We start from the raw sequence: 12,580 nt of genomic DNA, 5'->3' as shown, positions 1-12,580 counted from the left end.
GTATGGTTTGGTTTTTGATTTGTTCACAACCCTGACGCTGACAGCGTATGAACGATAGTGTTTGAAACCCTGCTTCTCTCAATTTTCATTTTTATTCCTTCATTCTGTAGCAAAGTGACAGGAGTTAAAAAAAAAAAAACTGCGGCAGAGTTCTAGTGAAGGTCTGAATTATGCATGTCTCGTTTTGCCAGCCTCTCTCTGCAGTCACGTCACAGGAACAAGGTCAGCCAGGGGGAAACGGGACAAACTTGTGCGACGCAAACACATGCATGCACACAAGTACACACACAGGTACACACAGACAAGCGCAAACGTCCCATGGAAGAACAAGTGCACTCAGAGACAGCACTGCATCAATACACAGGATGGGGAAGAGCTAGAGATGAACTATTGGCTCCATTCCCACTTCCACATCTTCCTGTGAGCCCAGAGTGGCAGTTCCAGTTTCACACATCATTATGTTGTAAATACTTCTAAAATATCGCTTAAAAAACTAGTGTGCATTGTGCTTTTAAACCAGGACAAAAGATTGTAATTATTAACTACTAGATTAGTCACACAGACTTTTGACTTGCAAACAAACAAACTACTTCTCTAAGTGAAGTTTGATCTGTTCCTTAATATTATTTTTCTTTTAAATGCTCCATATGTTGGAGGTTGTTGTTACCTCCACCAAGAAAGTTATGTTTTCACCCCTGTCAGTTGGTTGTATGCGTTTGTTTCTTTGTCAGCATGATTACGAAGAACTACTACTGAATGAATTTATCGGAAAGAACTCGTGAAATTATGGTATGTCTCCAAACAAAAGGACAGAACCAGGATTTTTTTTACTTTAACAATGTAAGATAGGCCATTTATATTTTTTACATTCTCACCAATTCCACAGGGAATGATTCGTGGAAATTACATCTTTGAGTGTGTTCAACTTGATGCAGCTTGATTGAATTGAAGGGAATGTTGGCCCTTGGCAGAGGTATGTGCCCTACTGAGTGTTCTTATACTTTAGCCACTAGCTCAAGGGCCACCTAATATTTGGGTCTGAACTCCATAACCAAAATGACACTTCAGGCTTTAAAATCGACAACGTATGATCTGATTTTAAATCTGTACATGAAGATATTCTTAGTTTCTCTTCCTTTCTATGAAAACATTGTGTGACACTGACACTGAGACTGACCACAGATGAAGTGACCAGAAGAAGATCATCTGTGGTTGAAGCAATTTTCGTACAGCCGGTCTAAGAGAGACATTATTGTCCTTAAAACAGTAGCAAAAACTAAATTTTATATATCTCCAACACAACCTTGCAATCTCTATGACAATGAGCAAACTGTCTGATGTTGTGTCTAAAATCCAAACTATAAACCATTTCCAAACTGGTTTTGAACAACGCAAAAAACAAAAGGAAATGGCAAATGTGTGCACATCTGAAAATGTTTGAATAAATGGTAACGGTACAGCTTCATCAAATCACATGGAAAACGTTCTGACATCTCTTTGGGAAGTTTTACTGGCAGTGACAAACTAACTGTATTATTCACTGTCACTTTAAAAGTGCTGAAAAGTGATTTTTCTCTGATCGTATTGTTCAAAAGAGTATGATGATAAGAATGCAGTACTTGGGAGCGCAGAGTTGTTTCTTTGAGACACACTAGGTGAAATAACCAGTGCATGAACCTTTAGTTGAGATTATTTTTAGTTGGTCCAGTGACTTGGACGGTGTGTGATTTGTTTGTGGTTGAAATGTTTTGAATCGTATCCACTTGCTTTAAAAGGGGAGGTATTTGTTTATATTTTAGTGCAGATTCAAAGCAGCTGCAAGATACTTTATGGATGTGTTTGTCTCCTGATCCTGCGAATATAATCTTCAGACGCTTTCAGGGAATGGGGCATTATTGACAGAAGGGTAAACGTTCTGGGAATATATTCACAGAGTGCAATGTGCTGTTTCCCCCACAAGAGGGAGCCATAGTGAAGCTTTTCAAAAGGGAAGCAACCATGTCACATCATTGAGCCGATGAAGTCAACCAGGAAGCTGGCACAGAGTGAATAGATTTATGATACACCCAAAAGCAATACAAGCAATAGTTAATAAAACCAAGCTCTACTTGACCTTCTGTCTCCTTCATTAATAATGCTCTCATTCATTTGCATGTGTATAAACAGCCACATTCCTGCAGACCATGAGGACGGTTAATAATTGAGCAGAGCTAGAAGCTTAAAGATGATACATAACAAACGAGTCTGGAGTGTTTAAACAGAAAAGCTTTACAAATGGTTCAAGAATCATTCAGCAATACAACGCAAGTAAACGTTAACAACTGACATAATGGAGAGACGCTAATGTTCCTTCATGTTACTTTTGAATTGTCATCAGTCACTTTCCCATCATCTCTCAATGGACAGAGCCGATCGAGGATATCAAATCTGACTGAGCGCATTCCTCCGAGTCAGATAGACACTGTTGCATTCCAGTGGCAGACCGTCTATCAAGTAGCAGGTTATGAACACACAGCTCTTACACAGTGAGGTTCATCTTTGTGGAGGTTGGTAGAATTGGATAAGAAGCTGTTACTATGTTATTATCACGCTGTTGACACTGAGGGTGTGAAACATGCCAGGTTACAGATGGAGTCGGGTTTAAGCTCCCTGAACAAAGAGTTGAAGTTTACATAACAAGCACAGTTTCAGTTTCTTCAGTTTCAGCTTCTGTGATGTGACGACTGGCTACTTTTCTTTGTCATGTATCACAGTAAACTTAATATAATTAGCTTTTTGACTTTTCATCAGACAAAACATGACTAATAATCAATAACCATATCATAAAAACAACAGGGGTTATCCAACAATGAGAAATGTTATTTGAAGCCCCAGCTGTAACAAACCCACAACTCTGAAAATGTAAACTAGCAGCAGTAGATAGTTGATATTAGCAGCAGCAGTAAAGTATTTGGATGAATGAAAAGAAGAGGAGCTGCAGGTGTCGACTGGGAATTTTCCATTTCAATACCAAGAAAACCCCAGGACAGGAGAGACGTGTATTTTATAAACACATGATATAATACGTTAATGAGTAACATGTTACACGTGATTAACTGGTAAACCATGGGCAAATGGTCACCTCCCCAGTATAAGACTGAGTAACTTACCTTTCTCTGATGAAGTCTGTCAGCTCCTTGGAGGAGATTTGGCCATGCTTCATGTTATGGTAGAGCACGTCAAAGCCATTGTTCTTTTCCCCCTGTAATATCAGAGACAAGACAAATGCAGACGGATCAGTGGGCAGAATAAGAACCAAGTCCAACAAAGACAATACCTCAGTTATTGATCCCACTTTACCCTGAAGGGTTTTTCTACAAGCAGCGTTCTCATCGTCTGCATCGCTTCCAGCTGCATCCGCAGCAGCTTCTGGTCGACCATACTTATCCTGGCCATGTCTGAGAGTAATGAAATATCAATAAACGCTGTAATGGTGGTAGACTGGTATAAAGGCTCCAGCATCTAATGTAGGAGACAACCAGAGATCTGTCTTATCTGTGTTGCCGTAACCACGCAACTGCGTAACAAGTGTCCAGTTGCACCGATGCTTTAAAAATGCAAACAAACATCTGAATAATTAAAATGAAAGAGAATTGATGGATTTAGGTTAAACTAAATGTTTCATAGTCATAAATGACCATACACTTCTAATACAGATATACTGATACCCTACTGCTGCTATACTAGTACTATTAGTAACAATAATTATGATCATTTGTGTTCTGCTTATTTACATACTCAACAATGATTTAAATGGTTAGGATAGAAAAATAAACAAGCCAATGAATAAAACATAAAATGAATAAGTGTCAACAAGCAATCTCAATGAATTCAAAGGAAAATATCACAATGAATAAAAGAATAACTTAATATTGTATCTACTTTACCAGCGCAAGACCGACAAATCAGCTATATCGATATTAGTTTATTGCATCAGTGTATATCTGGGCCATTACACAGTTTGTCAACCAGAAAGCTCTGACAGGTGGACTTTCAACTGTGAAACCTCACTCAATGTTCAACTCTTTATTAAATGCTACGACTGATAAAACTTACCCATACTGTCGACTGAAGCAGTATAACCAATCAATCAATCAATCAATCAATCAATCAATCAATCAATCAATCAATCAATCAGACAATAACTATTTCATTATTCATACATCTTGTAATCTTTTAATGTTGCAAGTAATCCTTTTTCATTGGAAAGTACTTTGTGCTTATTTGCTTGAAAAATGCTATACAATAAAATAATTATTATCATTATTATTATTATTATCGTTATTGCTATTATCAATATCATATTTATAATTATAGTCCCTATGTAGAGTCTGTTTACAACAGTACAGTTGACAGGTGGTCCGGCAACGGCTAAACTCTCGACAGTAAAGTCTCCTTGTCATATCTGAGAAGAGAGGAACTTAACCCTAACCACTTTACTCTCTCATCGCCCTCCATTAGGCTGCTTCTTTAGTGAGCAGGAGGGAACAGACAAATCACAGCTTGTAGCGACAAAGTGTCCTCGGATTATCTAAGAAAACAAATGTGATACTTTTTCCAAATCATTATCTAGATGACTGAAGCACTTCTTCAACCCAAATGTCCCAGATGAAGACAAATAAGGAAACTCATACTTTCACTCAAACAAAGGCTAAGGTCAATAAGATAACACCTCTGTCCACACTCTCAGGTTCATCCTCATTCTTGTCGGATTCTGTTTGCCAGCATTGTTTCACGGCAACCTAAGATGTCACAGATATTTCCTGGTTCCTGGAGCGATCCACAGTCAGCAGTTTGGTGCACAGGCTTCAACATCAGTGCAGTGTTACACCGTGGTTTAGCTCTGTTGGTCCACACTGACGACCATGAAAGGTCAGTAAGTCGGTGTCAAAAAGTCAGAGTCAGCTCAAATAGAACTTTATTTACAGAGCAAATACACATTAAAGGAAAAGCATCCGTCTCCATGCTGCAGCTCACTGGCCGACATTTTAACCTGGAGAGATGTTTCCTGTTCTAACAAGATAACCATTAAAAAAAGGACACGTTTAGCTGTTCCCCCCGCCAGCAGCAAACAGCACGGCATACAAAAAACTACTGCACGCCTTTCGATTTAAATGCCAGGAAGGGGAGACGCAGACCGTAACACCGACCTGCACAGCACTTACTGGACCATGAGTGAGAGAAACACAGATGATTGGCCAATCAGCCCACAGAACGGGGAAGTGAGCGAGAACACACGGCTCCAAACGGAGCAGGAACAGGAAGAAAGTACATTCTGCGCAACAACTGTGCTCACGTGGAATGTGATGTCAGTGAATACAAAGAAAAATAAAAACAAACACAGGAAACAGGCTCAGGGCGTTTTTGACTTTATACCACGTTTCAATAGTGGAATTGGTTCTGAAAATCTTTACGCAACAAGAGAGGAGCCAGGGATGCATATAAAACCTTTAATCAGATTTGACTTGACTTAAATATGTGAATCACTGTATAAGTTCACTACAAGTTCTTATGTTATGGCTGTTGTATGACTTCTGATATGAGTGGTAGTGGAGAAGTGATACCAGCGTGTCTCAGTTACTCAATGTCCTCATCTGGAGACTCATTGATAAAAGCCCTCACACTGGGTGTTTAATATTCCAACCACACATTGTGAAATTCAAAAGTGGTCATTATGCTTGCGTTTTGGATGGAGAGGGTTCTTTAACTCCCTGCTCCACCCCACAGGGAGAAAACCGTGCTGAGAGGTTAGCACACATGTCAGTCACGGTTTGTTTGAGCAACAGCTCAGCGAGCGGCTGAGACAGCTTCCTATAGAAGGGTAGGAGTTGATAAACACAGGCTGTGACACACTGCACTATGTCCTGTAGTGTGCACAGACTGCGGCGTCTTTGTGTGCTTCAGGCTGAAAAAAAAGAAAATCTAGGTAATAGCTCAGCGACTAGACGTCTAACGTCATGGTTGAACGTGCAGTAATGCTTAAGCTGGGAAGAGAGCTCAGTCCCTATGGCTCAGATGGAAAAAGCAGCAACGTCAGAATTTAATATACAGTAATAAACTACGGCTTCAGGTTATATAATGCTAAATTAAACAGCGTGTTCTTTCCCTGGAAAAAAAGCTACTGTGACACAACTCAGGTACTTGTACGCGGTCCCAGAACTACTGAGGGTTCAGTGAACTTCTACCTGAAGTTGTACTTATAATGCAAACAGCAGCATTACGTAAGCTTAACTTTGGTTAAAAATAAGATTTGAGTCTTGTTCTGCGGTCTGTTTTTCTAAAGACTATTTAAGCCCCTCGTTTTTCACCATTCATAAGACCATAAAAACACACTTTTTGAAAATTTAAAAAGGACCAAACTTTGAATCAGTAAAACTAAAGTAAAAAACTAAACACCGTTTTTAGTCATGTCCTACAGAGGATGTCCACAGAATTGGGTCCAGACTTTCTCCTGAGGTTTCGTTTCACACATGCACAACACAGCGGGGGGGTTCTCTACTCAGTCGTGTTCACAACAACAACAAACTCTCCGCAGGGTTCAGGTGAGGGGTGGAGCAGCAGACAGAGCCGGGTTGTAACGTATAAATTCCACTGTGGAGATCGTCAGATTGTGTTTACAACACTGGCGCCATCCCATTGCCACAAACTCTCTTGACATCTTCGTCAGTATCTTTCAGGTGTGTCTCTCTGTTTTTTTTTCACACGGAGATATTTGTTTTCGTGTTAGAAGCGTCATCACGCCCACTCACTCCCAGAGAATCCAGCCAGGGATCCCCTGCTGTGCTCTTACATCGACTTCTGCTAACTGTCTGCAGATTTTATACGAGGGGGCCAGCTGGAGAAAGTCCGCAGAAAATCTGGAGGCTCTCACTCTGACATTTGCAGAAGATCTACGGAGCTCAGTGCATGTCTAAAAGCAGCTTCACAGATTAATGCTAAAAGTAACCGCCACTTGCAGTGGGGTAAACTATATGAAGATATACATTATACAAAGCACACAGCTTTCTCATCACAGACGCCTGAGTCATTATTTCAATGAGCAGACAATGGGACACAGGCAGTGCTATAATTAAGTGGCTCCATTCACCCTATATAGGGTCCAGAGCTATGAATGCAAAAACACAAAGCACTGCTTTAAAATACACATTGTACTGTGTTTTCACACAGCAACATCTGTGTAATTATAGAGTGCACAGAGTAGAGTGTATACTCCTGCCAAGGGACAAAAGTGCCCTTAGAATCAATCAAGCTGCACCAGATTGTACAAGTTATAGATATGAGTCCCATAAATATACCCGATCTTCTTTTGAATCAAGATCCGTGAATTATTAAAACAAAATCCCTATCTTGAGATATGTAAAATTGTCTGGATCTGAGCGAAATGCGATGGGGTCTTTCTTTGAAATCAATGCAATAGTTTTTGCAAAATTCTCCTGTTTATCATGTAACATCTGCCGGGCAGAGGGGGACAGGAACTCTCTCTCTCTCTCTCTCTCTCTCTGTCACAGTACAATACCCGTGTCAATATCCAGTGTGTGCAGAATCAAGTGTTTAGTGTCTGACAGGCAGTAATGCAACACATGACACGGAAGGAGTCCTGGTTAACTCAGTATTGTGCAACAGCAACAAAAGACAACCAGGACCAAACCAAGCCTGAGAGTCACTTAAAACCACTCCTAGTGTTAGTACATGTCTACACACTCAGCTAGTAGGTACATCAGGCTGAAACTAAAGGTCCTTCAGTGAATCCTAACTTTATGAAGGTTGTAATGTTGAGTTTCTACTGAACTAAATTCAACTTGACTTTATTAATCATTGCAATATGAAACAAGGTCTTTACTTATCCTACAAAGCAGTCTGCATCTACCTACAAATTCTACAAACTGTGTTTATATGTGGAATGCATATTTCATGAACCATTCATCTAATCGGCTTCACACTTGGCATGCGCTTTATTAATGGTCCGGGAAAAGTGCAGTGTCAACAGTGCCATTTGAAGGCTTGAGACGTTCAATATCAATAAAATGGGAATAAACAGGTGACACGTGCACTGTAATAGTCAGTGAGAGCTGGGCAGTGAGCCTTCAGTCTGTGAACCAAGTGGAACATGTCTTCCTCTACAGCCTCTGATAAACTGCAGCAGCGGTTGAAAACTGGGTCAAAATTGCCGCCACATAATTTTGATACATTTTCGTTCACTATATCAGGCAGTCACACACATTCAAAGGTGCTGATCGCCGCCATTGGAAACAGCATTCATAGAATCACTTCCTCTTGAGCAGTCTTTTGCAATGTTTGTTTTGTTGCTGCAATGCTTTGTATCGAGCTTACTTACAGAGCTTTTATTTTTGAAAAGTTGTGAACTTGGGTCTGAAGATTGTGTTGGTTGCTTAACAGACCTCTGAAATAGCAACGTACATTGAAAAAATAACAGCGGTTAAGTAAATAGTAACAGTAATAAAGCAAATTCAGTTTTATTTCATGAAAAAGAGTGAGGATAAAATCTTCATTGCAGATAAACCAGGTAGGGTGAACGAAAAATATAAAAGCTCTGCACACAACGTCCATCATGCAAACAATAAAAAGGGACAGTATATTGTAGAGCTGTTTGAGGAGGACTCGCTAATGGCAAGGAATAAATCTGAAGTGGCTCCAGAACAGTGTATGTTGATTGAGAACCAATTTCCATGCAACTATATGTTTGTAACCTATTTGTATGTGTGTGATAAATTCCATCAAAATAGAAGTTAGTATGTGCTACGAGCACAAAGTAAAAGTAATTACACCAACTTCCTCACAGACCTGAGCTGACGCAGATCTGTGTTGAAACACACTTTCTTGCTGCAAGTGGAAATTGCTCTAGTGTACATACAGTCATCACATAATGCTGCAAAATGTATCACGGGTTAGATAAGTGTATTTAAAAGAAGTTTATGTCCATAATTCCTACTGGGAGCAGTAAAACAGAAAATATTAGTAGAAGGATTAAGAGGGTTTCAGCTGACGTGACGTCTGAGCAAACATTCAGGTGAAAACAGCAGCAACTTTCACTGAGGAATTTAACAGTGGCTAAACAAGCCTCCCTCTTTCCAGACATCATGTAAACGAACGGCCTGGTGCAGACCCCAGAGCTCTGAGCGTGTAGACAGCAGGATGACATCACAGTGTCTGCCCCGGGTCATGTGACCACTCAGGTCTGGGAGCGGTGCACTGTGCTGTCGCAACGCATCAGTCTGACAACAACACACGTATCTAGTATGTGGTAGGCACACACGGGCTGGGCTTTGTTTGTGGTATACACATCAATCTACAAGAGCCTGACCACTGCTTACAGTTACGGATGTGGCATCGAGCGTGCAGGGTGAATCCCAGAGCAAGTTGGTGCATCACAACTTGTGACTCATTTCACCACCTCCACACAAAGATGACATGAGTTCTGGAGCTCGGGCAGTGAAAGTAAACGACAACAAACCACCACGAGAGAGGATTTCTGTTTCATAACCAGAGCAAACGTCTATGTTTCATCCTCTGGGAACGCTGGAGAGATCCCACCAGTTCTCGTGGCTCTTTGCTGGAGCCTCACAACTAAAACTCCACTGCAAAACCCTCCACTGAAGACAGGATGGAAAGCAATATGGTGGCTGCTTCGATTGTGCTTGATTAATTTGAGACTCTGTTAAAAGAAATTGAAGGGAAATATGTCACCAGTGCACTGTCCATCTCTACCTCTTGTTTCAGTCTTGCTGTTGTTGCAACACTTCCCTTGTCTGACCTCCAGCTTGCACAGTGAGATGTGTGAGAATCTATCGGACCACACACACAACACAGACACCAGGGAGAAGACGGCCATCCCGGGGCTGTTGGCTGTATCAACACTGTTTGCTTATCGCGTTGCCATCTCATTTTCCCATGACTGGCCGGAGGGTAACTGACTCCACATCAAGAATAAGCTCATCACAGACGTAGCGCTAAAATTAGAGCATTAGCTCCACTATCCTGCTGCCATTCTGAACTATTGGACCACGGAGACATTTCAGTACATGTGGGGGACAGTCACACGGTCGCTTTGAAAGCTTTCATCCGCAGACGACAGAGAACTCACATGAAAAAGGGAAATGAAACATGCAAGCAAATCTAGATGTTGCAGCCAGTGAGCAATCGAGTGACAGAGAAACATGGCCGTTCAATGTCTGGCTCCCAATTCCACAAGGACTTGTTTATTCAGCTGAGGGGCGATATTGTCTACGACTAAGATCCGAGCCAAGATTATATACATGGAAAAGAACCAAGAAAATGTCTACCCATTGAAAGAGGGCAGGATGGAGGGAGGCGCTTTCTCCTGCATGCTGTGCAAAAAGTAAAGATTGACAAACGTTTCATATCTGAAAACCCAATGTGAGCGTGTTTGTGTGCTTGTGGTGATGATTTGTGGTCAAGTCAAAGGGAAATGGGTGCATGTCCTTCATGCCAAGTGTGTGTGCGTGCATGCGCTGCATGTTAAACACACAGCTGATCCTTGCCATCACTGGATCCTCTTGTGGTCCACTGAGGGGCACAAAGGGCAGATTGAGGGATCGGGAGCATCTCAGCTCCCCCCTCTCTTTCCATGTCACTGATTATGAAAGTCTCTGTTGCAAGAAGAGAGGCTTGAGAAGTCGACAGCACTGTACTTTTGTAATTACTACAAACACATGGCTTAATGTTGTTTCCATTCGGTAACTGAGTTAAGCAGGGCTGTGATTTCCCACCTTCGATGGAAGACTGAGATGTTTTATGAATGGAGGTTATTTCTAGTGGCTGACACACTCCACATAAAAGATGTTTCAGCAACATGACCACATTTCCAGGCACCATAAATACACCTGAAGCGTCTGTGGATCAGGACGTAGAGCGGTTCAATCCCAGTCTCCCCCATTCAAGTGTCCTTGGGCAAGATGCCTGAGGAAATAAGGCTTCTCTTTTAAATCTCAGCTAAATACATACTTTTTCTTCCAGAAGGCATATTCCTGATTTCACTTGGGGTGCCAGGCTATTTTAGTATTTGTCTCTATTACTATTAATACCATTATTATTTAGGTACTTCCTTTTGTATTTCAACCATTTGTTTTCTGTTGTGTAGCACTTTGTAGTTTGTGTTGGAAAACAAATTGCCCCTGACAGCTGTAAGTGACAGTGCTGCACTAAGATGCACTCTACGAATATGTGCGTGAAACACAGGGAAAGCTCTGTGTGTTGGATGTACATTTACCGGATCATTGAAAAACACGTTTATACGTATAACCACAATATCTCTAGTATATTCACTCATGCAATATTAATCTATTTATTTATTAGCCATTGTCCAAACCTCCCTGATCTCAGAGTGATAAAAGGTGATCAAGCCAGGAGACTAAAAACCCACAACATCACCCACACATGACCTGAGATCAGAGCTGGAGCGGTGGTCGCTTCAGTGACATTGTGTTCGTGGCTGTAGAGATTTATTCAAATGAAAATGACAGACAGGACAAATGATTGAGCAGGACTTTAACTTTGTAAACCTGCCGTAACAGAGCCACGTCGGAGGAGTATCGCGAGAGGATTGACCTTTAGTCGGCCGGGTTCAGGGTGTGAACTGGGAAACACGCGCAGCAGCAGCACCGGGCACATTCAAACGCGAGCTAAACAAAAGTGAGAATCTGTGGCTTTTTTAAAAAACTGCTCCTCTGGACTCGCTCAACGTTTTTGGCCTCTCACTGAAACTTTGTTACGGAAGAAAAACGGACGCGTCCGGCCCGAGGGGGGGGCTGTGACGGGCAGCCGCGGCGGCCAATGGCATTCTCGGAAGTGACCATCAACATTCCAAGCGAGTCTGAGAGGGCCAATTAGCGGCGGCGGGGGGTGGGATTCATGGAGGTTGCAAGTTAGATGCGGCTACCGAGGCCCAAAGTCCCGCGGTGGCCAAATAATAATCGCCGAGGAGAATAAGCGGAGGAGCGGGGAGCTGCAGGCCGGGGAGCGCGGCGGACACCGGACACCGGACACCGCCGCCTCCACGGGAGCGAGCCTGTGAACCGGACGCCGTGAATATCACCCAGTTCCTGGCTGACATGACCGCGGTGGGGAGGGCGAGCAGTGCGGAGGATCAGAAGAACAGCACCGGTGTAAACAGCGTGAACAAGAAGGCACCACCTACCCAGAAACTCTCCAGAAAGTAGGGCGTTATCATCTTGTTTTGCTCCTCTTCGCCGCCGCCGTTTACCCGCTTCTAATGCAACGTTGAAGGCGTAAATCATCCACCGTCCTCCCCCCGGTTCTCTCGGATCTGCCTGTCCCCGTTTTCCTCCTCTCTCCCCTTTCTTCTCCCTCCCCACCGCGAGACTCCACCTCCGCTCGACTGTGCTGCGGCTCGTCCCCTCCAACGGTTTGGGAAACAGCGCCACGGCTGGCGGAGGGAGACAAGGGAAGTGATGCCTTCAAGTGCTCCGCTTGAGCTCCGGCACTCGTGAAGATTTTTTTTTCTTTACACGTACAGAAAAAGAGGATATAAAAGTTGTCCAAA

General features: G+C 42.4%; 1 protein-coding gene across 10 annotated transcripts in view; it reads right to left on the bottom strand.

The window, feature by feature from the left end:
- Positions 1-12,443, bottom strand: part of fcho2 (FCH and mu domain containing endocytic adaptor 2) — a 44,314-nt gene extending 31,871 nt beyond the window's left edge. For 3 of the 10 annotated variants that reach the window (XM_035184546.2, XM_035184549.2, XM_035184548.2), the window contains exons 1-2: positions 12,215-12,443; positions 3,150-3,241 (exon numbers count right to left, since the gene is read on the bottom strand). In XM_035184546.2, the coding sequence (XP_035040437.2) occupies positions 3,150-3,241; positions 12,215-12,247 (125 nt within the window). In that variant the 5' untranslated portion in view covers positions 12,248-12,443. The remainder of the gene's footprint in view (positions 1-3,149; positions 3,242-12,214) is intronic. The other 7 variants (XM_035184552.2, XM_035184547.2, XM_035184550.2 and 4 more) reach the window with 5 other exon arrangements.
- Positions 12,444-12,580: the final 137 nt, after the last annotated feature.

The sequence above is a fragment of the Hippoglossus stenolepis genome, chromosome 18, assembly GCF_022539355.2.
Source record: "Hippoglossus stenolepis isolate QCI-W04-F060 chromosome 18, HSTE1.2, whole genome shotgun sequence".
NCBI lineage: Eukaryota > Metazoa > Chordata > Actinopteri > Pleuronectiformes > Pleuronectidae > Hippoglossus > Hippoglossus stenolepis.
The sequence above is the reverse complement of the archived record's forward strand: the minus strand, read 5'-3'. Positions and strand labels throughout refer to the sequence as shown.